Source organism: Phascolarctos cinereus, unplaced genomic scaffold (assembly GCF_003287225.1).
Source record: "Phascolarctos cinereus isolate Bilbo 61053 unplaced genomic scaffold, phaCin_HiC Scaffold_1;HRSCAF=81, whole genome shotgun sequence".
Taxonomy (NCBI): Eukaryota; Metazoa; Chordata; class Mammalia; order Diprotodontia; family Phascolarctidae; genus Phascolarctos; species Phascolarctos cinereus.
Genome location: NW_027555514.1, coordinates 192198570 through 192211980, shown reverse-complemented (window position 1 = coordinate 192211980; position 13411 = coordinate 192198570). Strand labels below are relative to the sequence as shown.

At 40.5% G+C, this 13411-nt stretch overlaps 1 protein-coding gene across 4 annotated transcripts in view; it reads right to left on the bottom strand.

Annotated features, from left to right (window-relative positions):
• The window catches only part of PARP11 (poly(ADP-ribose) polymerase family member 11), a 68318-nt gene extending 61128 nt beyond the window's left edge, over positions 1-7190 (bottom strand). For 2 of the 4 annotated variants that reach the window (XM_078155922.1, XM_021001656.2), the window contains exon 1: positions 6991-7190. In XM_078155922.1, the coding sequence (XP_078012048.1) occupies positions 6991-7155 (165 nt within the window). In that variant the 5' untranslated portion in view covers positions 7156-7190. Of the gene's footprint in view, positions 1-1094; positions 1129-5903; positions 6127-6990 lie in introns of those variants that run through there. The other 2 variants (XM_021001653.2, XM_021001655.2) reach the window with 2 other exon arrangements.
• Between the last annotated feature and the right edge of the window lie 6221 nt (positions 7191-13411).

Here is a 13411-nt window from a genome sequence, read left to right as displayed (position 1 = left end):
ACTAAGGCGGCAAAGGGAGAAACCAGGAGAGTTCTCAAATTATGCATACATAAGATCTGTTCCGTACACAAGTGAGATTTTGCAAATATTTAATTCTCAATGATCTGGATTAATAGAAGGGATAACACAAATCAGAATTTCTACTTGATTTGGGAATATATTACAGTCATCCCTCGACATCTGTGGGTTTCACATTCCTGGTTTTGGTAATTTACAGGTTGGCCATCGACAATTAAATGGGAATTTTTAGAGATCTGCAGTGCACTGTGGAAAACTGCAGATGACAGGAGTATGTAAAGAAAACAAAAAAAATTACTAAGTCATGAATGCATAAATATCGTATATTATTAACTTATTTTTGTAATTTACTACCATTAGTATACATACATAAATTAATTATAAACAGTTAAATTTTGTTAATAGTTTCAGTGTGCTACACACTCTCTTTGGGAATACCTTCTCTTTGCCTCTCTACCATCCAGAAGCAGTCAGGTAATTTTCTCCTAAGTGCTCTTTTGTATCTTGCACTTTCTGCAGGAGAAGGAAATCCCCGGCAGCTGCCTGCTTTACATATGCAAAATACGAATCTCTCATAGAAATTGCAACTTTTTTTTTATTGGTGCAGTGTATTGTTTTATTTGTTTTGTATGTTAAATTAATGTGATCAGAATTATTAAAAATAAAGATTTGGGATAGGGTCTAGAGTTATTTGCAGTTTTTCATATTCACGGGGTCTTGTGCCCCAAACCCCACAGATGTTGAATATGTTCTGGGGTAGTGTTGGTTTGGGGCTTTTTTGTTCATTTTTAAAAAAAATAGTAGATGTTATCTTAGGCTTAGACTAACATTGACATTGTTTCCTTCTTGAAGCACAAGAGGAGAAGCAGCCTAGAAGTATGTCACATGATAATTAATTGCAGCATAAAGTTAAAGTTTTGCCATGGATAACACAAATGTGGATAACTGAAAGGTTAATATAAAATCTAACATTTGTTTAGAATATTTATATGACTTAAAGGAAGAAAAATCTAAGTCTGCCACAAATCATTAAGATTTTAACAGTGAAGCTGAAATAGATAACATTAACTATATACCTGGAGATGGCGCTCCACCATTAACAGAGTACTTGTCCTGTAATCAACAGACAGCAAGAAAATAATATTCCAGTTTATTTAGAAAAAATGAAAGCAGATTTCTCACACTGATCTTTAAGGTGATGAGACAGGTGTGGGGCAGGGTCGTGGAGGGTGACATAGATCCACAGCCGATCCACAGATGCTCCCCAGCCGCCCTGATTGTGCTCTCTCCCAACTTTGTGGCTCCCTTTCCCCGGTGATGTATGGAAGCTATACTGCATTATGAGTGTCAATTTAAATGATGGCCATATTTACCAGTGCCAGCACAGCCTTAAACAAAAAAGTGGGCGGGTGAGCCAGGGCACAGAGGCCCTCCACCACGTGTCAAGACCTGCAGACTCTGACTCTGCAATCGGCAGGATCCGCCGATCCTGCGGGGTCCGCTAGGGTCCGCGAGGTCCACGCGCTCCAGGATCTGCTAACCTACAGGACATATCTGACAGACGGGCAGCAGACTTCGATGGATCTGCTCACCCCCTACGACATGTCTTAAAAGTCGGCTGCCGGCTTTGTGGGATTCACTCATCTCCTAGGGCACATTTTACAAGCCCAACTAGAACGCCCACATGCCGCGAGGCGAGGAGTGTCCACCCTCCCTCTAAAAGCTCAGAATGATCCACCCAGTATCAACAGCTAATCAATGGCTCTGGACTCCCATCTCTAGGCTATGCTCAGGGTACATGGAGCAGCCAGGTACCCCAAAGCAAATATGTTGAACTTCTAGCTATCAATATGACAGAAAAGGATAACGATAAATGGTGAAGGGGATGTGGGTAAACTGGGACACTAAAGTACTTAGTAGAGTTGTGAACTAAGCTAACCATTCTGGAGAGCGGTTTGGAACTCTGCCCAAAGGGCAATCAAACTGCGCATACCCTTTGATCCAGCAACACCACTACTGGGTCTGTATCCCAAAGGACCTATTTGTACAAAAATATTCCTAGCAGCTCTTTTTGTGATGGCAAGGAATTGGAAATTAAGGGGATGCCCATCAATTGGGGAATGGCTGAACAAGTTGTGCTATTTGATCGTAATGGAATATTATTGTGCTATAAGAAATGAGGAACAAGATGATTTCAGAAAAAAAATCTTGGAAAGACCTACACGAACCGATGCAGAGTGAAGTGAGCAGAACTGGGACTACATTGTACACAGTAACAGAAATACTGTATGATGAACAACTGTGAATGCTTAACTGTTCTCAGCAATACAATGATCCCAGACAATACCGAAGGACTCCTGATAAAAAAAAAACAACGCTATCTACTTCCAGAGAAAGAACTTATAAATTCTGAAAATAGACAGCATATTATTTTTTTTCACTTTCTTTTTCGTTCAAATTTTCTTCCACAAAATGACTGTTTTACATGACTGCACATGTATAACATGTCCGATTGCTTACAGTCTTGGTAGGAAAAGAATCTGGAATTCAAAATTTAGAAAACGAATATTAAATTTGGTTTTACATGTATATATATAAAAGAACTTTTAGTTGTCCTGGAAGAGCTAGGGAAAGAGATCAGACCCACATATGTAGGGAGCAAAAGTGCCATGGAGAGGCCTGTGAAGAGGCTAAAACAAGGCATCCCCATTCATGCTAGAGGATTAGTCCAAAAATGCCTGGCAGAAACTAAATGGAATGTAAGATCTCACTAGCCTTCGACTTCAATTACGAACTTTTCCATTTCGTATGAAGAAGAAAGAGTAACACTTATTCCTCTGGTGACTTTCAAAACATTGATATGAATTCCTTATTTTGAACGTTCTAAAAGTTTAGGTTCTTTCCTCTCTTCTTTCTCCTATCCCTATCATGCATTCTATAAGAATAGGAGAAAAGACAATTTTCCAGTTCTGATTTGCATTATAAGTAGTTTTAATCGTAACTACTTATAATGCAAATATACAATAATATACCTATAAATAGTTAGGATCAACATAGGTTACTTTTTTTTTAAACCACTGAGACCAGAAACTACCCCTAGAAAATTCTGCTCACGTCACTGCAAACTATAGTTTACTGCCTCGCTAACCTGCCCAAAATATTTTCTTCCTTTGAGTACGTTTAAAACATCACCCAAACTGTAGTTCTTTGCACATTTTCCAGAATTTCCAATAGCTCCTAATGATTTTTTTTTCATGAGTTAATGCCAACTTCATGTTTCACCTGGCAGTTTGGTATCTTCCAGTTAGGGCTACATGATAGAGACCCTACTTGAGTTTTGTTTTGTTTTGTTGGTATGTGAGGATTTGCATGATTGTTCATGCTTTGAAGTCAATTTAAAATTCATGAGTTTTAAATAGAAAAGGCTGATCAACCTACTAAAAGAATTAAGAACCCAGATAATTACTTTTCTATAGACTGGCAGCCTTTTCTGAAGATTGTTAGATGTCAGGTCTTGAATTTGCCATAGAATGATTTTTTTAAAAATATGGATAAATGACTAAAACTGTCATGTGCATCTTTGTATATATTTATTAGTTGATATAATACAGCTCATTTTCATTAACAATCTGTATCTTTAAGGGTGACAGGACAGTGAGAAAATAACCAAAATATAATACATTCACTGATGGTTTTTGTTAAATAATACTGAAATTTAAAAATTATCTACGGAAAATTCAGATTTGGGGAAGGAAAAAACCCTCACAATATTAAAATCATATAGCAGAGATTATGGAGATAAAACTAGGTCTGATTAATGGCCAAGGCCAGGCACGTTGTTAGCAGAGAAGGAAGGGTTTGTTGTGGAAGTTCTAGATACTGTTGACAATAACAGTTATCAAAAATATGTAATAAAAAAATAAGATTACCAGGTTCATACATATTTTGATTACTGAAACAACTGAACATATGATTAGAGCATCTACTGAGGTTTATCTAATAGGCAAAATAAGTGATAAAAATGGCACACTCTTGACCAAAGAAGGTTTGATATAACAGAATTATAAGTACACAGCTAAAAATATTTGAGAAAATAATTACTAGATAACATACTGGGATAGAATCATAATAACAAATCAACTAATCTTGCCCACCACACCTGATATTCTCCTATTTGATAAAGCTAACAAGGAGGTGGAATTTCTTGATATAGTTGTCTCACTTTAGTAGAAACATCACATAAACCTGGGTGTGGGTGTATGAGGAAGTATAATAGGTTCTATCAGAAGCTAATGATAGTGTGTAAACAGAATATCAAAATAAATATATATTAGTTAGACTTTTTTTTTAACTAGGGGCCGGCGCCTTGTCATTTTGTTATAAACTCAGGAAGCAGTATTTCTTGACTTTGGTCATGTCATTAGATTTCTATGCCAATAACAGATTACCACGTTTTGTTTTGTTTTGTTTTTAGCCTATGGAAACCTTTTTTTTAAAATATAGTATTTAAAACAAATGCAAAAAGAAAAGAAAATTATAGAAAAATGTAGAAGGTATATAGAAGACATATAAACAAAATCAAGAGGACCAAAGCAGAGTAGTTGCAAATGGTACTTTGCAGGTCTTCAATGACATAGGAAAAGAAAAAACCCTATTTCACCTAAAAGCTGAAAGACAAACAGCTTCTCCCTTTCTCATATCATCTCCCCCAGCGCTAAAGAATTCTGTTGCAAAAAGAAATATTTTCCCTAAAGCAAATTTAAGGCCTCTTTTCACTACCAAATAAAAATCTTGCTATGTTAGAGCAAGATATCTACTTTTTTTTTTCTGAAAAGAAGATAATCTTCTTTTCAGGTGACTGATAGTGGGGAAGACGACACCTTAGCTTTTCGGGCCCAAGCTGGAGTGCACAGACCTGGGCTAAGTCCTGATTTTTCTACTTAATGTGTACCTTTCAGTAAAACGTCACTTAGCATATAGTAAGCATTTAATGAACACTAGGTGACTTCACCTCAGGCATCCAGTTTCCTCCTTTGTAAAGTGAGAATAATGAACCTCTAAAATCCCTTCTATCTTTCCTTAAGGGCCTAACGTCTAATGGTCTAGTCTCTACTCGGCACGATTGAACGAAAGAACAAGAACAACGCAAGCCTTAGGTGAGCTGAGGGGTGGGGGATGGGGGTGGAGATAGAGAATTCAGCTGTGGAAGGAACAAGGGGGATTGCAAATCCAGCCGTGCGAGGGGCGAGGGGGCAAGGGGGATTGCAAATTCAGCTTGGAGAGGAGGATTGCAAATTCAGCTACCCTAGGAACAAGGGGGATTGCAAATCCAGCAGTGGGAGGGGTCCATTTTTCAGGGTGGAGAAGACAAGAGGTAAAATCACCAATTTAGAGCCAATCACCAATTTAGAGCCGGAAGGGGCCTTTAAAGGCCACCTAACGTTAACACCTCACTTTACAAACGAGAAAATGGAAGCCCGGGAAAATTACACATTTCGCCCATGGTCGCCCAATAAAAAATGGCAGATTCGGGATTTGATCCCCGGTTCGCTTTTCAGGGTCCGAGTCCCTGAGGGGTTGGGGGAGCGGGTACAACAAAGGGAGATCTGCGGTAGATCGCCAGCAGAGGAGAGGGAGGAGCGCTCGCCCCCCCCCGCCCCCGGCACTAACCCCGACTCTGCGGGGCCGGAGGGACAAGGACAGCGACAGCGCTTGGCGGGGCGCGGCGGGCGAAGGTCCCGGGGCTCGGGCCCTTCGCACGCGGAACTCGAGGCCCCGGCCCCTGGAGGAGGGGGGGGCGGGAATTCGAAGGCTCCCCCGCCCCTCTCGCACCCAGTCACAGCACCGCCCCGCCCCGCCCCGCCCTGCCCCGCCCTGCCACTCACCGGATTCGCCTCCCACATGATGGAGGACGGAGCGGGAGAGCCACCCCCCGGGAGGAGCGGGGTAGGGAAGCCGACGGCGGCTTTCCGGAGGGCCCTAGGAGGGATCGATGGGCGCTTTGTCGGGGGCAACCCACCCCCGCGACTGCCTCCAACCCCGCGGCAACGGCAGCCACTTTCGCCTACCGGCCACACTTCCGACTTCCGGCCACCCCGGAGCCACGCCCCCCCTCCACCCACCCGCCCGCCCGCCGGGGGCGGCCGCGGGGCGGAGCGGGAGAGGGAGGTGACCCGGGGAGCCTCCTCACCCCAGCCGCCCCGCCCCGCCCGGCTCGGCCGCCAGCCCGGCCTCTGCAGACACCTCCTACTCTCCTGAAGGGTAGCAACCCCTGCCCTCAGAAAGCTTAGGACGGGCCGGGGGAGGTGTAGGCCGATGATCCCCGAAGGCCGCCCGAGGCCGCCGCCTTCAATGATGAATGATTTTGGCCGGTGGGTGGGCAGGAGGCTCAATAAAGGTCCCATTATCTTCCCCCCTTTCAGAGGAATCCCAATCCGTCTAGTAAAAAACCCATCTCGAACACCACGGTCTCTGGGGATTCTTCCCGGGTCGTAGAAGACCTTCCTTTCTGGGCCTCCCAGCCCTTAGGGATCGGGAATCTCCATCCCTGTCTCCCGCTCTCCCTCCACCCCCCTCCACGTCCCTTCTGCGGGATCATCGGGTCAGATGCTCTCACGACCTAAAGGATCCGCTACCACGGATGGGATTTTAGGCTTCTAAGCTTAGGTTTTAGGATCGAGGGCTGCAATCGGGAGAAACCTCTCCGAGGCCATCAAGCCAATGCAACACCTCGTTTTACAGAGAAGGAAAATTTGGGGGGCGTTTGAGCACCCCCTGCTACCTCCCCACCCCCATCCCCTATTCTGGGTAAATTTGCATTCAGAGAAACCCCTGATCTATCCATCCAGGCAGGCTGACGGCTCCTTCACGACGTCCCTGAGGAAAGTTACGAGCAGGGAAACAAAAGCCTGGAAATTCTAGAATGACAACCCTTCATTTCTAAGAATTATGTCCATCCCCAGGGTCACTTACTGTCCCACGTTGGAGGGCTCCTTGCTTTTCAGTGGAAGGCGCCTCTCGCAGCTCCGATCTGGGTGTCTTGCTACCTGCTGCCTGGAGCAGGGAAGTGTGGTGGCGCCTTTCTCTCGCTCGTTCCCTCCCTTTCCCTCTCCCCACCCCCCTCCTTCTTCCTGTCATTCCTCAGGTCCTTTTCAAATAGCTTGCGCGATCCGATCCCCCCCCAGGTTCTTCAGCCAGACGGGCAAATCTATAGGCTTCTTCGATCTCTCTACGCTGTTTCCAGGGTTTTCATTGGACCGCCTCTGCCCACCGACCTTCTTCACGTCTTTAATCTCAACAAGTCACCATCCCCACTCATCGCCATGACTATCCCTTTGGGGATGCTGACATTTTATTTTCCCAGTTATGGGGGGGAAAGGGGGGGAAAGGGAGATGTCATAGTGTGTATTGCGGTTATTTGTGTTTTTTTCTTCCTTTTTTGCTGCAATGTCCAAAAAGGCAGGGTTCATGTCTCCTCTGATTTTTAGGTGATTCCTAGCACCTAGCAAGTGCTCTCTATACAAAGCAAGCATTTAATATCTGTTGAATTAAATGGAGAGATGATTCCCCCCCCATACCTATCTGATACGTATTTCAGTACTAACAGAAAATTTATCTTCTTACCTGCTTGACATTTAAGTGTTTTTTTTTTTAACGGATTATTTTTTCATCATACCCATGTAAAGGGATATTTGTGGACTTCGTGTTGCCACAGTACTGGAGGCCAAGAGAGAGGCTTATTTGGGGGGAAAATCTTTGAATTACATGTTCCAGGTGGTTGTGTGTTAGAGCAGCAAAATCACCCAACACAGAGCCTGATTGGATTAAGGCTCACTTTAAGCATACTGAATTAAAAAAAAAAATCTGAATCTCACAAAGAAGGCTCATATTATTTTATCTTCAGATTGGTGTTAAAAGATGAGTTTTTGGATCGTGAGGCAGTATGAGATTGTTGGAAATGCTGCAGAATTTGCCAGCTGTAATGCAGCCCACTCCAACTGAATTTTGCGTTCAGCTCATTGTCTTGCTGTATTGCCTACCTAAGATATATGTGCTAATAGCCTAACTCAATGGGCTGCTCTTCTAAATGCATGTCACAGATTGGAAAATAGGCATTCTTCATCCTTTTGGTTTTCCAAATAAGTGAAGAAAGCCTATCTCTTTTAAATAGTTGTAAATCTCATTGGAAAGGTTCTATAATACCGGGACTTGATTCTATCTATATCATTTACAAATAGGATAATCTGGGGAACTTCACCATGTACAGGGAATATCTATTCCATTTGAACCCTGCACAGGTCATAAGCATTTTTAGGAAACATTTCCCTATTTTATGTCTCATTTGATGCTGATGTCAGAGGATCATTGAATAAAATTTTTTCTGTAGTTGCATCAAGGAAGCTTATATAATAAGCTTATATGCATGGCAGATACCTTGTTGAAATAGCACCTTTAAGGGTGTGTATTGGCTTATTAAGTTAGATGCTTTTTAAAAAAATGAATGAGATCACATGACCATAAGAATGACAGAGTAGTTATGTTTACCAAACATAGCAACATGAAAACTCAGAAAAAAAAGTAAGTATATACCAGATAAAGAATAATTTCAATTGAAGCCACAAGATCAGAAGGCATAACCCTGCATAAGGTAAAATAAACATTAAATAATTAAACAATGAAAATGTCAAATAATTTTAGAGAATTTTAATACTTAACAATTTCTTTTCATCATTCCCACTTTCAACTTGGTCTGCCCATGAACAAAATCAAAGAAGCTAGAAAGGTAGGTGAGCTGTGGATTAGGAGAAAAAAGATATCTTTGCATTGAATATCTCTCTCTGATAAGAGTCTGATATACAAGATGTAAAGGGAATTAACAGATATAAAAAATGAAAAATGATTTTCCAATGGATATGTTCAAAGGATATGAATAGTTAAGAGAATAGAAAAATATGAAAAACCATATGAAAGGTTGCTTCAAATCATTAACAATAAGGGAAATTCAAATTAGTGCAAATTAAAGTTTTACTTCATACATAGCAATTTTGGGAAGATGACAAAAGATGAGAAGGATCGATGTTGGAAGGTCTACGGAAACAGGCATATTAATACTATTGGTGGAGAAGAATCAAGCCATCTCCATCCACTGCCAGCCAACTGCCACCTATGGGGCAGTAAGGCACACTAGCAGAGAGAGAGGAGGTAGCATGTACTGGGCAAGTCAGGCCACCACCACCACCTTCTCTTGGACCTCAGTGGAAATGGTCTAGGACTCTAAACCTAAGAGCCTTGGCAATAACAGTGCTCCCACACTACCAGCTGCACTCCCAGTCTGACCCCCACGACCATCACTGAGGGAAGCAATCATTGTGGAGAAGGATTTCAACTTCCTCACCACAATCAACAATAACTACTGACTAACTGCCACAGACAGGCAAATGATCTCAAGAGCCCTGAAAATAGCAGCATTCAGACCACCTATCCTAGCCCAGCCCCTACAGCTTTTATTGGGATGGCAATTCCTATAGAGAAAGCCTGTCTTCCCCACCAATCGCTTACCAACTGACACCTACAAGGCACCAGGATCAGTTTAACTAAAGCAGCAGAGCACCCTGGGAAAGAGATGGGAGGCAACATATATCAGGCAAGTTGGAGTGCCACCACCCCCTTAGCTTGTTGTCGTTCAATCCTTCAGCCGCGCCTGACTCTCCATGACCCCACGGACCATAGCACACCAGGCCTTTCCATCTTCCACTAACTCGAAGTATATCCAAGTTCAAGTTCATTTTCATTATTTCTTTTTTAAAATTTCTTTCATTTTTAATTTAAGAAATAAAACAAGCATTTCCATAACATAGTAGAATGAAAAGGATGATTGCATATGAAACTGCAAATTTATTATGGGCAACTTGCTATTCCTTTCAAATATACAACAAAATTGCGAAAATTTCTTTTTTCTTTTTTTCTTTTCCCCATTGCTACCATTAGATGCAAATATATATGAGTGTGTGTGTATATGTGTATACATACACATACACACACATGTATATGTACATATATACACACAGACACACATATATACACATATATGCATGTGTGTGTAAACCTGTTCTATACACACTTCTATTTATCAGTTCTTTCTTTGGATGCAGATAATGTCTTTCTTCATATGTCCTTTATTGTTAATTTGGGTATTTATAATAGTCAAAATAATATATTTGCTCAAAGTTGTTCCTAAAACAATATTGCTGTTATTGTATGTAATGTTCTCTTGGTTCTGCTCATTTTGCTCTTCATTATTTCTTATAAGTCTTTCTATGTTTTTCTAAAATCATTGAGCTCATCATTTCTTATAGTATGATAGTATTCCATTAGAATCATATAAACTTGTTCAGCCATTCCCCAACTGATGGCTATCCCTACAATTTCCAGTTCTTTGCCACCAAAAAGAGCTACTATAAACATTTTAGAACATATAGGTTCTTTTCTTTTCTCCCTAATGATCTTTGGAAATAGGCCTAGGATCAAAAGGTATAGGGGTAGTTTAATAACTCTTTCAGCATAATTCCAGATTGCTCTCCAAAATTAGCTCACAATTCCACCAACAATGAGTTAGTGTCACAATTTTTCCACATCCTCTCCAACATTGGTCACTTTCCCCTTCCATCATTTTAGCCAATCTGGTAAGTTCATTGTTTCAATAATACTATCTATCCATTTTCATCCTCTACCATTCCCTTTTCCTTTGCCTTCCATCTTTCCCAACATCAGGGGCTTTTCCCAATGAGTCCCATCTTCTCAGGCAAAGTATTTAAGCTTCAGTATTTGACCTTCCAGTGAATAGCCTGAATTAATTTCTTCAAGTATTGACTGATTTGATCTACTTACTATCCAAAAGATTCTCAAAATTCTTCTTCAGCACCGCAATTCAAAAGCATTGACTCTGCAGCACTCAGCTTTCCTTATAGTCCAACTCTCACAGCCATACATTGCTATTGGAAAAACCATACCTCAGTTACATCCTCCCTTTACATCCCACTAGAAATAGCCCAGGACCATGAATGCAAGAGCTTTGGAAATAACAGAGCTTCCAGCCTAGGTCCTACAACGATCATCTGGGAATGATCCCAAAGGGGATAATGTGTGACAAATATTTCTGTAGATTCTTTAGCTACTGCTAGTAAAGAAGGGGTCAGCTAGGTGACCAAGTGGATAGAGCACTGAGCTTGGAATCAGGATGACTCATCATTATGAGTTCAAATCCTGCCTCAGACACTTACTAGCTGTGTGACCCTGGGCAAGTCAATCTTCTTATCTGTAAAACGAGTTGGAGAAGGAAATGGCAAACCTCTCCAGTATCTTAGCCAAAAAAATCCCAAATGGAGTCACAAGAATCAGACATGTCTGAACAGCAACACCAAAGAGAAAAAAGAACATTGTTGTCACTAAAGTCCTTGATGCTGTTATATAGTTCAACATCAGAATCAGATATGATTTTATCAGTGGAAATGGCATTAAAGAAAAGGTTGCTTTGCCCATGAACCCTATGGACAATGGAACTTTTGCATCTTACTCCTAGCTGAAATCTTCTATGTGTATTAACTCCTCCATTAGAATGTGAGCTACTTGAGAGCAGTGATTTCTTATATTTTTATTTGTATCCTTAGTGCTTTGAACATAGTAAGCAATTTTATATTATGCTTTTAAAAGTGGTTAAAATCCCAATATCCAAAGATCCCTCTTGCACATACACACACACACACACCACACACACACACATAGTACATGTGCATATATATGTATGTGTGTATACATATATATATATATATAGTGTCTGTATATTTACATCTACATCTACATATACATGTGTGTATATTTTACTAAAGTGGCCAAAGACAGAATATAAAATGATTCATAGCATCACTTTTTGTGGTAGCAAAGAACTGGAAGCCACGTAGATGTCCACTGATTATAAACGGTTAAATAAATTGTGGTACATCAATGTAATGGGTATGAAGATGCTATAAAATAAGGGGAGTTGGACTAGCAATCTCAAAGATCACCTTAACTCTAAATCTATGATCTCAGATAAGGTAACGGAAAAGTACATGCAGTTAAGAGGATAATGCATTAAGCCTAAAACTATAAAATAATATTAAATTAAACATGTATCCATCAAATGACATTGAAGTTAAAATTACTTAAAATAATCATTAGTTTAATTATAGGAAGACCTAAATAATAAAGTAATAATTGTTGAGGACTTCAATGTGCAGCTTTCTGACTTAGACACAAAAGGAAACGTAAATAAGAAAAATTAAGAATCTGAAAATCATATTAGGAAAGTGACATGATAGATCTTTATTGATTATTGAATGGCAATCTTTACAATTAACTTTTTAGCACCTTTAAAAAGCTGATCTAGGGAAGAAAGAACTCAAGGCAAGTTTTAAATACAAACTTTGTAGAACTTTATGCAATAAAGTTGGAATCAATAAGAAAATATAAAGGATACAGATTTAAATGTAAACTAATGTTATACTGAGAAGTGAGTCAAAGAACAAATCAGGGAAATAATAGTCATATTAAAGAAAACAATAAAGAGCATGCCAAGATTTTTGGTATGCAGGTTAATTTGAATGCTCATGTTAATGAATGAGAACAGACAAATGAATTATTGACCATGTATTTGATTTACTTTTATATTTTTTAACTGGCATGAAATGATCTTGATTACTGATGCTTTAAAATATAGTTTGAGGTCTGGAAGTGCTTTTCCCTCTTCACGCTGATATTTTTTTCATCATTTCTCTTGACTTTCTAAGGCTCATGTTCCTCAAAATGAATTGTGTTATTATTTTATCCAGCTCTGTAAAGTATCTCTTTGGTGGGTTGATTTGTATAGCATTAAATCTGTAAATTAACTTTGGTTGTTGTTGTTCATTCTCTTTTTGAAGAGGACCAATGATATCATGAGGCAATGTCTTGAGTCGTGTATGAATTGGATTTAAGTGAAGCAGAGTTGTACAGAGTCATCAGCCTCATTCTCTCTTCCAGTCATCGAAGTCTAGTAGCAAGACAAAAGTCAGGATGACTGGTAATGGCCTGGGATGCAGTAGATGACTGGTGTCTTCAACATCTGGCCAAGCTCTAAGCATTCCACAGCACCTGCTTTAGCTGCCTTTATGACCATTGGAACAAATTGTTCTTGTCTACCCATTCCACCAGGGTAAGTCTTCACACACTTGGATAGATATCCCCCAACCCACCAAAGGGTTTGAGGTCTGTCTGTTACCCTCAGCGTGGTTTAGCCCCTCTGCTGAGATGGTTTTACTGGGGTTTGGCTGCTGCTTATGCTACAGCTCTTTGGAGCCACAGGTGAGAGTTGGATAAG